General features: G+C 39.6%; 1 protein-coding gene across 1 annotated transcript; it reads right to left on the bottom strand.

Annotated features, from left to right (window-relative positions):
- Positions 1-5410: 5410 nt before the first annotated feature.
- On the bottom strand, positions 5411-17703 carry LOC119657881 (probable isoaspartyl peptidase/L-asparaginase GA20639). The gene is made up of 2 exons (XM_038065012.1): positions 17539-17703; positions 5411-6599 (listed from the first exon to the last, which is right to left on the bottom strand). Exons 1-2 carry the CDS (start codon positions 17593-17595, stop codon positions 5547-5549), a joined length of 1110 nt encoding a protein of 369 aa, XP_037920940.1. The 5' UTR covers positions 17596-17703; the 3' UTR covers positions 5411-5546.
- Between the last annotated feature and the right edge of the window lie 377 nt (positions 17704-18080).

The following is an 18080-nucleotide window of genomic DNA, read 5'->3' as shown; positions in this document are numbered from 1 at the left end:
CAACCAAATTCTTTGAAATTTTCACGGCTTCTTTAGTACATATTTCTACGGTCCGCAAACTAGGATAATTGCAATCGGACTGGTAGTTTTTTTTTTATTCATAAAAAAAGTCGTAAAAAAACACCAAAATCCAAAAAATTAAGTTTAAAAGCCCACCAAAAATTTACCTTTTAATATTTTCTAATTATCCTAGTTTGCGGACCGTGGAATATTGTCCACATTAAAATGCCGTTTAGTTTTTTTTCCTCAGACGAACACAGCGCCCTCCAGCGTGGCAGCAGAAAAACACCTTTTTTTGGAGATGGGTGCATAAATTAACACCTATTCTGAAAATTAGCTACGAAATCAAGCTGAAAAATTTATCACATATACTAGAGATATCAATAAACATATGGTGAAAAAATCACGTTTCTATCTTTATCCAGTCCTTCAAAATAATTTTTCAAAAAAAGGCAAAAAAAACGGCCTTCACACGGGATGCCCCCTTAAGTTCAACAAAAAAATTTGTGCTGATACTGCACGGAAAATACTCAAGAGAGCTGGTTACCATGGGCAAGTTGCACGTAAGAAACCATTTATTTCATTAACTAATAGGCGAAAACGAATAAAATTTGCGAATAAGTACGTAAACCAATCAAATGAATTCTGGGAAAATGTGCTTTTCTCAGATGAAAATAAATACTGCATTTTTGGAATAAAAGGAAGAAAAATAGTATGGAGAAAAGCATGTACAGCATTGAATAAAGAAAATTTGATGCCAACGGTAAAGCATGGTGGTGGCGGAATAATGATTTGGGGGTGTATGGCAAGTGGTGGCGTAGGAAATCTGCAATTTATAGAGTCTACCATGGACAAATATGACTACCTAAATATTTTAAAACGTAATTTAAAACAAAGTGCTGAAAATTTACGCTTGGGTGACGAATTTTATTTTATGCATGACAACGACCCTAAGCGTACGGCTGAGGTTAATAAGCTGTGGCTATTATATAATGTTCCCAAACAGTTACACACACCCCCACAATCGCCAGATTTAAATCCCATAGAACATCTGTGGGATTTATTAGGACGCAGAGTTCGCCAATACGATATAACTTCAAAGGATATGCTGAAAAATGTATTACAAGAAGAATGGAATAAAATAAGTGTTGAAGAAACATCTAAACTTGTATCTTCTATGCCGAAAAGATTAAAAGAGGTCATAAAAAGAAAAGGGTATCCTACAAGCTACTGATTTGCTTTTCATATTTACTCAAATATAATTTTTTTTAAATATTTGTGTACTGTACGCAGACTTTTTCTACTGAATTATTGCGATTCTTTTAATTTTTGGCTTTATAACCTGGTTTTTGTAAGACTTATAACTTAGTGAATTAAATACACTAAAACTACGGAACTATTTGTAATGTTTGGATAATAAATTCGCCACAAAAATTAGCTTAATTTTTTTGTTTTACTAAGGAAAAGTATCATACTACTGAGTGTACGCACACTTTTTCTGCCTAGTGTGTATATCTATCTTTATAGTATTAAGAAAAACTTCCAACTATTATATATTTTTCATTTGGTTTTCTTATTATACAGGGTGCGGCAGCATAACTCCCTTTTTTAAAATGCGCGCCACTCAGTTAGTTGATGTCATAGCGGAGCGGTAGTGGTCTCGTTCAAGAGGGGATACTGTAAAGTTTTGTCCCGACACGGTTCAGTCGCCATCATGCGTTGGAATAGTGAGGAGCGTGCCTTTGCCGTTGAGGTTTACTTTTCAAGCGGATGTTCGGTTATTGCAACACAGCGTGCATTTCGGAATCGCTTTAATTTAGCCCCGTTGGCTCCCATCCCAGACCGCAAATCAATTGTTACATGGGTCACTACATTCAGACAAACTACAAGTGCGACAAAAGGAAGAACTGGAGTCCCTCGGCCCGTTAGATCACCTGAGAACATTGAAGCAGTGAGAGCGTCAATGTTGCGATCGCCACGGCGTTCTGCGCGCAAACACGCATCTGCCCTTGGACTATCCGATCGTTCTGTGAGAAGAATTTTTCGTGATGATTTTCTTTTTCAACCCTATAAGATGGCGATAGTGCAGGAACTTTCAGAACGTGACTTCAATTCTAGGATGAACGCGTGTGAGCTTCTTCTTGATGTCGTTCCCGAGGGTGCTATTGTTTTTTTTAGCGATGAAGCCCATTTTCATTTGTGTGGGTCGGTTAACAAACAAAACATCCATCCTTATATACGGGGCCAAAGATTCGGAGGATTCTTCTCTCGAACGCGGCCAATAGGTTGCAGTTTTTTTTTGCAGAGAACCTAAGTCGCCGAGGAATACATAAGGACTGGCGAGATTATTCTCTTGTACAGTAAGAGCTTCGACCCTATGGTGAAACGTTTCGAGAGAAAGTTTTTGTAAGCTGAAATAGGCTCTGTTGGCGGCCAACAACCGTGAGCGGATTTCACCGTCATAACTGTTATCGGTTGTGATTTTCGACCCTAGATAGGAGAAATTATCAACGGTCTCAAAGTTGTATACTTCTATCTTTATTCTTCCCGTTTGAACAGTGCGGTTTGATGTTGTTGATTGACTGGTTTTTGGTGCTGTCGTTGCCACTATATAGTTCGTCTTGCCTTCATTAATGTGCAGCCCAAGATCTCGCGCCACCTGCTCGATCTGGATGAAGGTAGACTGTACATCTCAGGATGTTCTTCCCATGATGTTGATATCGTCAGCATAGGCCAGTAGTTGCGTAAACTTGAAGAGGATTGTGCCTCTCGCATTTACATAGGCATTGCGAATCACTTTCTCCAGGGCCAGTTTGAAGAGGACGCATAATAGGGCATCCTCTTGTCATAGACCGTTGTTGATGTTGAATGGTCTCGAGAGTGACCCTGCTGCTTTTATCTAGCCTCGCACATTGGTCAGAGTCAGCCTAGTCGGTCTTATCAATTTCGTCGAGATACCGAATTCTCTCTGGCCGTGTATAGTTTTACCCTGGTTATGCTATCATAGCCAACTGATGTCAATATTTCAACAGTATTTCCATCGCTTACCGCAGAGAGAAAATCTGATGTGTTGCTGATTTGTCTGGAGTGAAACCTCTTTGGTATGGGTCAATGATGTTCTGAGCATATGGGGTTATCCGGTCTAACAAGATAGAGGAGAATATCTTATAGATGGTACTCAGCAACGTGACACCTCTATAATTGCTGCACTGCGTGATATCGCCCTTTTTATGTATGAGACAGATATTGCCTCGTTGCCAGTCGTCAGGCATTGATTAGTTGATGAAGCACTTGGTGTAATTGGTCGCCTCAATATTTAACCAGTTATTTGTATATCAGTATCAATTAGTCGAGGCAGGTGTGTGTATGCTACTGGAGTTCCGGGTAGTGCTCAAATCAAATAGATATATATACATGTGTGTTATATACCACCAGCGGAATTCAACGCAATTTGCGGCAGGAGTTCGTGTTGGGTATGCATCAGTATGCGGTAGTAGAATATGTTTGTTTGTTTAGGTTAAACGATGTTTATGATTTCAATATGTACATGAGTATATTTTGCATGGGTGCATCGAAAGTTTCTCACATAAGATGAATGCAAAATCTTCATAACCGAAGCGACCAACTTCTGGCATTCCAACTTGTTGATGATGATAAAAATCAATAAAACAAAACGTGGTTTTCTCATATAAAATGATAGTAAGCCAAATCCCTTGAGAATCTACTGTATTTAAGCCCTCACAATAAATTCTAAAAATTTGGTGGATATAGAGCACGCAGTTTCGGAAATGATTTAGTCCAAATATTTTTTTATTTTTAAAAGAAAAATCATTTGTTTTATGGCTAAAAGAATGCTGAACCTGATGGTACGCAGCGTTACTACCTTTCAATATCCAATCGATCTTTGGGCTAGGTATAGCAGACTAATGGTCAGTTAGGATTTTATGGTTAATAATCACATTCTAATTTTTAAATACCGTTTTCTCGAAACTGCTTATCGAAAATTGGTTGCCGCCATAGTCCAAAATCTATCCGACGAAATTTCTTGAAATTTTTATGACTTATTCAGAACATATTTTGACGGTTCGCAAACTAGGATAATTGTGATTCCTCCGACCGTTTTGTGTAAAACAAAACCTTATTAAAATCGATTTACTGTCTGTTTGTCTGTATACGTCCAAAAAACTATTATATTGCAAAACAGCAATGCTTGTATTGTCGCCGGAACATTAAAAAAAATATAGCAAAGTACAGTAAAAATACATAACTTTGAAAAAATAATAATAATGGTAACTAAATAATATAAATTTAATTTCAAAATCATGTTTTTAAAATTGAGGGTAGCTCTAATAATTTGGCCAACCAGGCTCCACATGAAGATCACGTTTCCTCCTATTTAATGAGTAATATTCACGAATTTCCCAAAATTAAGCCCATCATTTTTACATATCATTTGAAAGTATCATGAATAGAATGAGGCATCCTTCGTCAACTTTGCAGGTTTGTAAGTTTAAAGTACCGCTACGATATTTGGAAATTTAGATGAAAAATGGATTTTGAAGTTTCTTTATAGGTTGAACAGTTATATCTTCGAAGTAATGGTGACGTTTGCAATTTGAAAAATATCCATTTATAATAAATTTTATGTAGTTTCCGAAAATGACATCAAATCTGAAATTAAATGATTGATTGAGTGGAAAGTTGCGATTTTGTTGGGAAGGTCAAGTTTTTCCACACTATTCACAAAAAACGTTATAACTCTGTAACGTTAAAGATAGAGCGTTCATTCTGTGGACCAAATTTCCTCAAACAAGGGAAACTATCCGCCATTAAAATTTCTACCATCCTGAACGGGACACCCTGTATATTAGCTAATTTTCCACATAGAAAGATGATGATTTCGGCATAACTGAATAGCAAAACTGAATGATTCCTTCAGTAATTCTTCCCACGCAACAGTATACAAAACTACAAAATATTCATTAAAATGAGCAATTGGACTTCCCGAAAAAACGAGAATTCTTAGCCGAATCAAGCCTGCCTTAATTATTTATCCAATTATCGCCTTGCGACGGTTCCCATGCGAAACCTTTGGGTATCAAGATTGGAGACAATATTGAGATTGAATTGAAGATTAATTAGAGCAGACTGCAATTCTAAGAACAAAAAATGTAAGAACTGAAATGGAAATTGAAAGCAATTAATTTTGAAGAAGGTTTTCTAAAGAAAGAATCTTTTTTAATTAGAAAAGTTTCTCCGTTTTGAATAGATTTACCATTGAGGTTTCGTTTCCATTGAAATTCGTGATATTTGTAGCAATTAAATAAATGAGGTAATTAGCATTTCTTTAAGCCAATTTCATTGCTCTCAGTTTGGCTTTAAGACTCCTTTGATAATAAAACCAAATTGCTTTTCATTCATAAACATAACTTGAATTTATTATCGTTTCAGAGTCCTTACTGTGTTGAATAAACAAAAGAGATGCTTGGCATCGATTCTTCTTAACTATTTGTCAATAAAATATTAACTTTTGCAAATTTTGAGGACTAAATAGCATTACAAATATGTTTATACATGAGCGAAAAAGGAATAACAGCAGTACTAACACCGACTGACTGTAAGGCAGATACCCCATCATTATCATCCGCCTCCTCTTCAATTACTTGTCCTTTGTTAGCGCCGTATCGAATTAAGTTTCCTTGACGATAGCCCCACAACATTTGATTAGATATGAAAAATATGCCCACTTCGCCATTGTGGTCAATTGTTATAGCTCCGGCACTTCCACCAACTTCCTCTTTCATGGCGTTCAAAGCATCCTCTGTAGCTTCCTGCCCTGACTTGCCCTCATATCGAATACGTTGTAATATTTGTTGAGCTAAATTAAAACGGAGTATATATTCACCATCGCCAGTGGCGGAGACACCTGCAATTCGATTATTTGCAATGGTTCCACTTCCCAGAATAGGACTATCTCCCACACGGCCGTGTGGCTTTCCACGAATACCCCCGGTTGACGTAGCTGCAGAAATATTTCCGTAAATGTCTATGGCAACTGCACCTACGGTACCAGGAATATATTCATAAACACTTGGATTGGAGGTGTCATAACCAGGAATTTTGAATCGGGGTGGAATGTTACTCTCTTCGATGTCCTCGTTAGTTTCGCGAGTTTTATCCGGAATTAACGCTCCGGGTGGAAGAATTTCTACACCTTGCTCTAAGGCAAATTTCCTGGTACCGTTAGCGGCTAAAAATACAGATTTTGATTTTTCCATTACAAGACGAGCTAGAGAAATAGGATGTGCGATGTCCTTTACAACAGCAACACATCCTGCTGATAGGTCGTATCCATTCATTATTGCTGCATCCATTTCCACTTCCCCCTCCTCGGTTAAAACCGAACCATAGCCGGCATTGAAGTTTGGATCATCTTCTAGATAGCGAACAGCCTCTTCAACAGCATCCAATGAACTTTTATTTTTTATGAGCAGTTCGTAGCCGCGTCGGATAGCTTCTTTGACTCCAATGAATCTCGTAGGTAAGGTACTTTCAGCTATGCTGCCTGCACCGCCGTGCACCAAAAGGATAGGTTCAATCTGGAAAGAAAACGGAAAAAAATCATCAACCTCAATTTTCATGAACCTGAAACAGATACAAAGCATGTTTAAGAAACTTTCCATGTGCAACACATTTCATAAGTGAGGAAATGAGTTTCTGATAAAGGTTTGAGTTGGTTTGAGGAAATCTATTGGGTTGGCGAGAAATTATTTGCTCTGAAATATGTGAACATCAGTAGTACGTGGCTAGTTTAAAAGGAAGTTAAAATTAATATATAAAATTTTATGATAAATATAATATATATTTTTAGCAGATTTTAGGATTTGTGTAAGACGAAACTTTATTAAAATCGGTTTGCTGTCAGTCAGCCCATCTTTTTTTTTCTTTTTTCATTAAAATCACCCTTTACTTCCGTGAGGTGTTATATCCCGGGGTGGATTTAGCTTGCTGAAGCTAGATTTTCTTTCCTCCGTTTGCCGAGGCAACGACTAGAAGGACACGACCTCCGAGTCTACTCTTCTTGCTTCAGATTTTGCTCGTAAGATCCAATAATGGAGATAACATCTCAATCCCCTTGGTATGCGAGCATTACCCGCACTAGATTTTCTGATACCAATAATTTACTTAGAGTGAAGTTATTACGAATAAAGATGATGTGAGCAATAGATGAGTTTGTGGCGCGGCAGGATTCGCGGAATTCGAAATTTATTTCGAATGTTGCGAATGCGAGCGGATAGATGACGCCACCGGCGCTCGCCACTCAGTTTTGACCTCGCCACAGGAGTGGGGAGCAGAGTGCCATGACTTGACGGCATGACGTAAAAAAAGGAAAGAATTTAGAGAGAGTTGTTGTAAGTATTGTGTTCTTGTAAGTATTATATTTAAGTGCTTGAAATTTTATATTTAATTTTCGAAAGTTTTATAAGCATTAAGTGAGTTTAAATATTGGAGTAATTTTGTATCGAACTTGCTTTCAAATGAAATGAAGAATTGTCAAAATGTTACCTTAAATTGTAACAGTTGCTAATGTTAAGTTTATTTGAAAATGTACTCAAAAATAAAATAAAGAAAAATAAAAGTTAAATAAAAAAAAGAAGTTCTTAAAACCTGATAAGGGTATCACATTGATGAACATAATTTGCCTAATCAGCTGGTTGAAGTGACATTCCTCCGCATGTTCATCTGTCGGAAGGTACGATATTAACCGTGGGCATTATGCAGCATTTTCGCATTGACATTGACCTGAAGCAACAATCTGAGAATAGTATCTGTCGGTAGCCCCTATTTCGGTTTCATTGAATAAACTAAAAGCTTTATAATACTATGTCTGTAGTCCTGCCTAAACCTCTATAATATGCTCCACATCTTGCCAGGACTGCTTTTGTTACTATCTTTCAAATTGGGTCGTAGTGAGAAAATGTGATCCCCATTTTATGAAAGCATACCACTTCATTTTCTACACGCTTGACCAAAGCTTTGAAGCTAAAGCCAATGCGTCAACTCGTTTCGATCCTCACTGTCCTACCCTCGAGAGCCAACCAGAGTGAACATCTCCAGTACCCTCTCCGTCCAAGCAAACTCACTGGTTCTGGGATTGCCAAATTACTTGTAAAATCCTTCTTAATCCTCTCTTTTTGTCAATATAATTCAAGCATCGCTTGCTCAACGCCCATTTCTCTTCTAGCTGGGAGCATGTTCAGATCACACCAGTCCTGAAAACCGACGTCTTGCTCGGAATTCTTTGCCTCCTTGAGATTAGGTAAGCTTTTTACTCCGTACGACATAACGAACTTGCTTATAATCTACACAACATCCTTCACTTCCATCCACACCTCTGCAAGCTTGGCTTTCGGAAAGGGCGGTAGTTCCAAGTAAAAGTTCAGCTGGAACACAATTATTCAGCTGGAATCTCATAAGGCTCAGTTATTTCTGCAACCCTTTTCTCACCTTTCACCATGGATATCCTAAAACCTGCTCCCGTACTCGACCTAATCCTAATCCTTCAATCATTGTTTAAAGTCCGTCTGAATTTATATTCAGACGAATTTCGCTGATATTTCACCAAATGGAAAGTAGCCTATCACATGAAAAAACCCTAAATAATTCTTCTTAAGGAAAAATGAAGATGACACCAAGAACTGGTTTCCGACATTAGAAATCTGTCCTTAAGAATCTATATATTTTTTATCCTAACAGTGAATCAAGCTATTTTCCTTGGCGTCACTATAAACTCCAAATACACTACATTCCTCATATGAATAAATCTGTAAATTGTACAACCGTCGCCTTCAAATCATTTTACCCGAAATTTCCCCTTTCACCAAAGTCAGGATTTTATGCTATAAACAGTTAATACGACTTCTAATCCATTCCATCTTCCATCTTCCATCTTCTGGACCGATTCTTCTCTTTATTAAAAGGAAATGCTGCACCTCATGGAAAGGCAGGTTCCCTACCACTGTAATGTGTAACCAGATCGTCATCATCATCAACGGCCGTATCTGGTCTAGGCCTACCTTAGTAAGGAACTTTCAGACATCTTGATTTTGCACCGAGGTCCACCAATTCTATATTGCTGAAAGCTGTCTGGCGTTCTAGCCTACATAGTTACTCCATCTGAGGCAGGGTCTGTCAAGTATTTTTTTGTTTTCCATATATATTGCCTTATGGACTTTTCGGGATGGATGATCCTCACCTATATGGATTAAGTGATCCATCAATCGTAACCTATTCAACCGAATTTTATCCACAACTAGACGGTTGAGGTATGAGCAATACCTCAACCTGTAATGATTTTATCATTACATAAGATAGGATGGAAACTTTCATCCTCTTGTTTAGGATAAGTGAGGGATCCTAAGTCCACAACCACTTGTTGTTGGACCGGACCAAATGGAGAGCAACTTACTCCCACGTCTCTTTGGTCCGCGGATCCCTCGTTTGGGGCATGGCACCCAAGCATTACAAAAATTATAGGACAAACGGTTTCGTCCACGGCAGAGGCAACTCTTCAAAAAAATAAAGGGGCGTTTGCCACGTTCCACTCATGGTCACCCTGCTCCCAGGGCAGAGGTGAGGCAGCGTCTGAAGAGTTGCCTCTGCCCTGGACGAAACCGTTTGTCCTATAATTTTCATCCTCTTGTTGGGGGTCAAAATGCTTTCGGAGGATTCTTCTGTCCAACGCGGTTAAGAGTGCGCAATTTCTCTTGCTAAGAACCCAAGTCTGCAAGGAATACATGAGGACTGGTAAGATCGTTGTCTTGTACAGTAGCACTGACATCGCAGATCACTTTTTCTTGGGGATTCCCTTTTCTTAGACCGTTGCTGATGGTGAATGGTCTCGAGAGTGATCCTGCTGCTTTTATCTGGCCTCGCGCATTGGTCAGGGTAAGCCTAGGCAGTCCTAGCAATTTCATCGTTATGCCGGATTTTCCAAGACCGTATAAAATTTTGAACAGGCCTTAAAGGCGATGAAAAATAGTGTAACTGATGGCCATATTCCAATCGTTTTTCCATCGCTTGCCTCATCAGGAAAATCTGTTACGGATTTGCCTGGAGTGAAGCCTTCTTAGTCTGGGCCGATGATGTTGTGGATGTGTGGGGCTATTCGGAATGGATAGCAGGTTAGCGGAGAACATGTATCTTGTGATTACTGCACTGCGTGATATCCCCCTTTTTATGTATGATAATCTCTCGTTGCCAGTTGTCAGGCTTTGATATTTAACCGCTTGGGCTGTAATTTCATCGGCTCCTAGTGACTTAAGGTTTTAAGCCAATAAATTACACAGACTCTTTCTTCCACGGTTTTTGGTGGCAGCATTTGTCCGTCGTCTTCAGTTGGCGGGATCTTCTACTGGTCGATATTTTGGTTATTGCATTATCCATTTCTCTCTTATAGGTGTTACGGAGGCTTTGTTGTGGATGGCTTCAATATTCACTCTGACTTGATTGCCAGAGGAGATCCTAGACGGTATTGTAATTCGAGCCTGCGGCACTATGCCAACGAGATAGTGATTCGAGTCTATATTGGCTCCTTTATATGTTCCCGCATTCATTAAGGATGAGAGTTGGCGGTGTTCAATCAAAACGTGTTCAATTTGGTTGAAAGTGGCCCGGTGTAGAGACGTCCTCGTTTCTTTGTGGACCGCTTTCGGCGTCAACCAGCTGGCGTTATCGTTGATATCCTCATGTGAGCTATGGGAGCCAACCTGTCACCTGAATACGTGCTCCGTCCGACTCTGCAGTCTCCTTTGTAGGTGCGTGAAAGTTAATGATGCTTATATTTTTAAATTTGCCACGTAAACGCAGAGTGCATAGCCGTTCGCTTATGTTTTCAAAGTCGATAACAGCACATTTAATTTTTTGACTGATTAGGAAACCTACTCCGAACACATGGTTTATTGGATGGCCGCTATAATATATGGCGGAGTGATTCTCTTGGAGCGCTGTTACATCCGCCTTATATTGGGACAGGGTATCGCCTAGTTGCTGGGCAGCATTCGGTCCGTACAGGGAGCGCTTGCTCTACGAGAATAGGCGCAAATCGTTTGTCGCTTTTCGTTGCTGGGTTTATCGTTGAGGCTTCGTAGCAGGCTACTTTCCGTGTAGGGTTGTCAGCCTTACCCAAACCCCAAACCGATGAGCAATTTGTCCTGTTTGTAGGCACGGGAAACTCGCCTTTATCCTTCTCCGTCTGCAGTTTTTCATTAGGACAAAACTGCAAGCGGGGGTTTGCTAGTAGAACAGCTACTGGCATTTCTCAAGGACCTATACCACTTATTGGTCGCTAATAACAATGTAATATTTTTCTAGTATACGGAAGAAGACTTCCATTACTCTTCGCTTTCCGAAAGTTAGCAAGACATTACTTTATTATGGTTTATTGATAGCATTTTGAAATTCAAAAAAAAATATGCCATGATTCGAAATATTCATATTTTTTTATGAGCTCCAGAAGAAACTTTGTTCAAAGGTTCCCAAACATAGCGGACTGGAACACATCATAAATACTCTATATTTGAGTTCTATTAATAAGATCCAACAGGTAGCGTATTCAGCACGGAGCGAGTCCACTACAGCACAGGCGAAAGTATTCATACGATCCAACAGCAAGCGTTCTGGTTGGGCACAGAGGGAGAACAACGCAGCGCAGAATTCTTGCAAAGAATATTTTTCTTCGTGATTGAACGTCTCCTGGTAGGAAAACTGGAAAGCTATTGCATTGAAAGGGAAGAAGGATAGGCATGCGCATTTTTAGGAATTATTCCGTCGGAGGCCAATCTATAAAAATTTGCATTCATTTCTCATTAGTTTGTACTAATGAAATCATTGATGCAAGATCGAAATATGTCCGCAAAGTCCCACTGCGCAATGATGCGTAAATGCGTAATGATTTTCTTCCACCATACAAATTCAAGCCTGGAGGCTAGAGTTCTTGGCTTCTACGATGCCGTGTCTGACACGCCATGTACAGAGCAGGGAACGCTTGTTGCTGGATCGTTTAAATACTTTCGTAGCGTGTCCAGCAGACGCTAGCTGCTGAATCGTATGAATAGAGCTTTACTCGGCACGAAATCTTATTTCCATTGAATATTGAACTTCCACAATACATTATCAATATATTGATTTATATCTCTATCAATCGACGGTATTGATTATTGGATTTAATCTCGTCAATATTCAATATCTCTTTAATACCCATATTAATCTGCACCGCACATGGCTAATATATTAATCAATATATTGACGTGTTGATAAATTTACCGACCTACGTACAGCCTTTCTGTTGACAAGCGCTTGTTCGTCTCTTTGCTAGCCAGTTTGGTAAATGGGTCGGGTGTTCGACGCTTTGCATCCTCGCAAGTTACTTTACCAAAATTCACGTGTTTTAAACCAGACTCTTCGGAGCCTATACCGGAATGACATTATAATTTAATAGTGCTTGAGCTGAAAATGTGAAATCTGAATATTCTGATACCCGGATTGCACGATTGAACCTCCAAGATCGCATGCTCGTTTCATACTATTTTTTAGGCGTTGGCTGTTTATAAGGCATAGCCTTTGGAGTTTTGCCTTTGTTTTGGTATCTGCTGGCCTGCAAAGACTTGACCTGTTACTTTGGTTGTAAAGACGTTAGCATCTGGTGATAAAAAATTTGATGGCTGTGCATCTTCTTTTCTACGATGGCATATCAAATATTAACCGGACTTTCTTTTTAATGCTTTCTAGGTACGTTTTGATATACATATGTTGGGTGTGAACGTCAGATGAGCACCAGTGAGATGAATATTATTGCAATGCGTGACATGATTGAAGGAGACTACCGCCTTAGAATACGGGAAATCGCTGCTCAGGTCTGAATATCGTATGGGGGTACCTGACCATTTCATTTCAGATTCCTGGGTTACAAGGGGGATCGACAAGGTGGGCTGCTTGGCGAAGATCAAAAAGCAAACTATATGAGAAACTTTCGGCTCGATTTTGAACAGAAGGGATTTCTCGAGACATATTGTCACCTGCGATGAATCGTGGATTCATCATTTCACTCCAGAGTCTAATCAGGCAAGCATGGAGTGGCGACGCAGAGAGACAGTACCGCGGGATGCCAAAATCCATATTTTTGCTGCCTTTTGTATCTCCATACATATATAGTCTGATCCTTTGATCGAGCCTCCACAGCGCTTTATGTAAAGTTTGGGGGATTAATCTCGTCACTGAAATTCGACTGGGACTACTTCGATCCTTTGTAATGCCCACGTCTGCTTCATATCATCCGCCAAGCTGCTTTTAACAGTGCTCCGATTGGCCGGTATGGCTACATTGACTATGAAACACGCGTCCTTGAGATGCAGAACTAGATCGGGCCCATTGTGGTGAATACCAATGTGGTCGGACCAGTGTGATCTTACAGCAGTTTGACCTGTTCATTTTCTGAGATTTTTTTTTAAGTATACTTACCATAAGGATGGTAGTTTCCCACTAAGTTATACTTCAATGCAAGGTTTCGATGGAGAGTCTGGCAGACGAAGTTATGATGGCTGGGGTATTCGGCACTGCTCACCTTGTTCCACGCAGATGTTTTATGCTGGAAGACCGTCCAGCATCTGCAAAATTGAGTGGTGATGGAGGAGTCGTCAGCCGTTTATATCGTTTATCAGTTTTTTGTTGGGAGTGAAGCATCCTGAATTGAAGAATGCTTCAGTTTCGTAAAATAGTAAACCATTAGTCAACCATTTCTTGGAGGCTTTGATGTCAATGCCTGGCAACAACAATTTTTTTATATGACCTTCGTGAATAGGTTTTTCTTCCAAATGTCGATCATCTGTTGGACTGGAATTACATTCAACATGGGATTCCATTCTCTGCTTTTAAAGTTCAAAGGAGACAATTTATTATTTGCCATGTCGATAGCCTGATGTAATTGGCTAGGGAATTGTTTCTCAAAGAAAAACTTGCGAAGATGATCCACTTGATTGTAGTGCGAAGTTTCAAACTCAAGCACGTCTCTTCCTTTCTAGCAACATGGGATGGTGATTCTCAATTTTTCCCAGCTTTATTGTGCATGTTGTTGTTGACTATTTTTACCCGGCTATTGATTGACTGTAATTTAGTGTTAATCCTCGGTTTTTAGCCATCGACTTCTATATTCAGATCAATCTTGACAAGTGAATTCTCATTATCGCGAATTGCTCGACGAAGACGAAAACATAATCAGTACAACCTCACATCAATCGCGAATATCCTCATTTCGAATGTGAACGTGTTACGCAACTGGCCTAACGTAACATCTTCGTCCTCATTATGAGACGTCGTTCATTGTCTCTTATAGTCGGCGAACACTCAGAACCACAGAGGGCGACAGTTTCTGCGTATTGGTTTTTATTAAGGGTAAAAATAAAGGTCCACAACATCATTTTTAAAGGGTAGTATATAAGATTTATTATGCATATGTACTTATTCAAAGAATTGCTAACGTGTAAAATGGTGAGCGAAGTAAATCACGAAGCTGAGTAAAGAGATAATTTATTTTTTTTACTATTATTATTCTGTTAAGGGAAAGTCGCACCGCGTCTTTGAAGAACCATTGTGCCCCTTTTACTGGTGATAGTGTACCTATTGATCATAGTATCTCAAGCAGGCCTATAACCGTTAGGAACTTTAGTATGTTTCCTACTTCTAGATCTCTCAGCCTTGCATCTGGTAGTAAGTGTTCTCCCAGATGCCTCATTTATTTTTTTTGATTGCCTCTCGGCATCTTTTGCAGACAAGCTTACCGCTTTATATCTAACATTTCTTCTGGCAATAATTTTGGTAAACAAAATTACTAGACTTAGTCCTCGTCCTTTGAATCTCAGCTACTCGATGGACCTAACTTTTGATCATAAATGGTGTCACTCCATGCTTCGACTCCTGCTCCCTGTATTGTGCCATTCGAAAAACTGATGATCTGCCTGATTCGGAAGTTGGAACCGTTCTATGCTTCCAGTCCAAGTTATTCTAAAGCAGTGGAATGTTGTCTTCCTTTTAACCGTTACTTTCCTTGACAGTGCTATTGGCACAGCTAAAATTTGATTCGATTCCTCGAAGCTCTTGGAGTAAGTATAGCCGAGTCGGAGGACACTTTGGGGATGGTGGCCTTGCAGCTGGCAGGTATGAACTTGGTAACGGCGGCCTGATGGGCTTCCATATGGTAAAATGTTTAAACGGCCCATATGGCAGCACACAGGTTAGGCAAAAAACTCCCTAGCTTGATAAAAAACAGGAAAGCTTGTTGTCATAAGCTTTGCCGTTTAGTACAACGATTAAATATCCGGGAGGAGACATACTTTTCAGCGTGATAAAAAAAGGGAAAGCTCGCTACTGGCAGGAGCTAGTCGATGAGCTGAGCTGAGAATCGGTAAAAGTTGATCACTAATTAACGGAAATGTTTGTCACTTCATGCCGGGTAGATTCGCCGTATTGTGTAGGACATGATTCATTACGAATGCCGCTCAAGTTGATGATAACACCATGAACAGCGCCGGAGTTGCCAATTTTTACTAGAGAGCTGAAAAAGGCAGTTTTCTTTGTGAAAAATAAGAAGGCGCCAAGACCTGACGGTATTCCGGTCATTTTTTTGTTGGCGCTGGAGATCCTGAGCTGCCGTCTACATACCGAGGACTATACATATGCTTGGCACAGCCGGGAAATTGTTGGAAAAGCTTATGAGGACTAGAATACTACTGAGGACTTGTTTCCGGTTTTGGAGCAGGCCGATCTAAGCACCTTGGACTGACGCTCATACCGCGCTGTTTTTTGATAACCACCTGTGATGGCGATCACGGGTGCTATTCCATTTGCTCTTCTTGCTAAGGAACGTAAAGTCATCTACAAGCGCAAGGGAAGAGACTTGAGGGAGGTGGCTGTTCATGAAGGACGACAATACCTAATACGTAAAATCTGGATGCATTAGACAAACGACAAAAATCAACGAAGGCTTTGGCGAATTCTCGGGCTGATTCTTACACTAATGATAGATGCTTCGTCGCTGGTCTAGGAATCGCCGGAGTTTCGGCGAAAGCCTTTGATCCGACTATGAAAACCGTCGTGGACTAGGTATGTGTATGGATGCGTGGAAAATCCTCAGCTCCTTATCCATAGCGTTACAGTTCGAGTAGGATATCAAAGAGAGTCTCACGCTAAAGAAGGCCGGAGTCAATTGACGCGGATAACCGATCGCATTTTATCGTTGAAAGGAGAAGACTGGGAGAAATCTGCCCTGAAGTTCAAGCACAGATTTGGTCTATCGAGCTAAAAAACAACAAGAAATTCACCAAAAATAAAAATCCCAGTTTCATTTCGTCATTTTTTAAAATTCCTTACCGCGGTAAATATAATAGAAGCATTTTATGCTCCCAAAACTTACAAAAACTGTTCCGCTCGAAACGTTTCACCATAGAGTCAAAGCTCTTACTGTACAAGACAATGATCTTGCCAGTCCTCATGTATTCCTCGGAGACTTGGGTTCTTAGCAAGAAGAATTGCGAACTCTTGGCCGCGTTCGAAAGAAGAATCATCCGAAGAATTTTTGGCCCCCTACATGAGGATGGACAATTCCGTAGGCTACATAACGACGAATTCTATGAACGAAACCAAGACCGTCCGGTTGTGGATAAAATCGGGCTCAATAGGTTACGGTGGGCGGGTCACTTAATCCGTATGGATGAGGATGATCCCACCCGGAAAGTCTATAAGGGCAATATCAATGGTAGAAAAAGAAGACGAGGCAGACCCTGTCTAAGATAGAGCGATGGCGTAGGTCAGGACGCCAGACAGCTTTTAGGGATATCGAATTGGTGGACCTCGGCGCAAAACCGGGATGTGTGGAGTTCCTTATTAACTCAGGTCTACACCGGATATCGGTTGTTGCGCCGTTAATGATGATGATGAAATTTTATGCAGAAGCTATTATTTTTTGAAAAATCACTTCTCTCTTTTCCTTGGTTGTTAAAAGTAAAAGCACTTATTATGTCCAAGGAATAAACTAGGTTTCTTGTTTACCAAATCTGTTGGCTGCAGCGATGAAACTGAAGTGAATGATGGTTGTATCTGTGTGGCACCCTATTCTGATGGGGAATAAACACACACATACATACTCGACGCAGTTCTATTCTGCTTTCCAATTAATTGGAAAATTTCACAGAAAAAATATATGATAATGGACATACTAGTACTCTTGAGGAAAATTATGCACATCCATAGTAACAGATTTTCACAAGATTAATAAAAACAGATGAGGTTTCTCCTAAATTTTATAAATATTTGTGTTTCGGGAGAGGCTGGGTTCACAATTTTGCTTGCAGTAAATACCAAGATAACACTTCACGGACTGACCCCTGTGGTTGCATTTTCACTGCAATTTGGTTTTGAATTTGATAATAAAGGGATCATAGACAAGGGATGAAAATTAGCGATAATTAGAAACTACAACACTCTTACCGAATTACCAAGCGGCACAAACAGAAATAGCGAAACAAATTGAAATATAAATTTCATATTTAAATTTAATTTTTAACAAAAAATTATTCTATAAACTAAATGAAAGTGAAACTTGAAATGACTGAGGTGCAATGCAGCGACAGGAATGTAGCCGATACTGGGACTACACTTCAGATAGCATCGGTTACAACAATAAATCGTTTATAGTAATAAATTGCTCAAGCTTGGATTATCAACATATAAAGGTGTAAACATAAATAATCTTTTCAAAGATTCCTCGGTCCCAGCCCATTTCTCCTTAATACTTAAAGTTGCTGATAGCGGCGGAATTAATTTCCACACATGCATATATACCACTTATAATCTCCTCAATTAATTGATAATAAATTTTGCAAGAGCATACTTATTTATTACAGGTTAGCGTAGTATAGTTCTTGAACCGATAGATTTGACGACCTTGTTAATTTTTTTATAGATCAATCGACTACCATGCGACCAGATAATGAAAAGTGGAAAAATTTCAATTTGAATTTAAATTCATA

The sequence above is a fragment of the Hermetia illucens genome, chromosome 5 (assembly GCF_905115235.1).
Source record: "Hermetia illucens chromosome 5, iHerIll2.2.curated.20191125, whole genome shotgun sequence".
In the NCBI taxonomy this organism is placed as follows: Eukaryota; Metazoa; Arthropoda; class Insecta; order Diptera; family Stratiomyidae; genus Hermetia; species Hermetia illucens.
The sequence above is the reverse complement of the archived record's forward strand: the minus strand, read 5'-3'. Positions and strand labels throughout refer to the sequence as shown.

What these genes read in the sequence shown, in the direction of transcription:
- LOC119657881 (XM_038065012.1), bottom strand. Translation starts at nt 17,595, where the DNA reads ATGAAATTTATATTTCAATTTGTTTCGCTATTTCTGTTTGTGCCGCTT. An exon ending in TTGTGCCGCTTGGTAATTCG is followed by an intron (nt 6,600 to 17,538) that starts GTAAGAGTGTTG and finishes TTTTCTTTCCAG; the next exon opens with ATTGAACCTATCCTTTTGGT.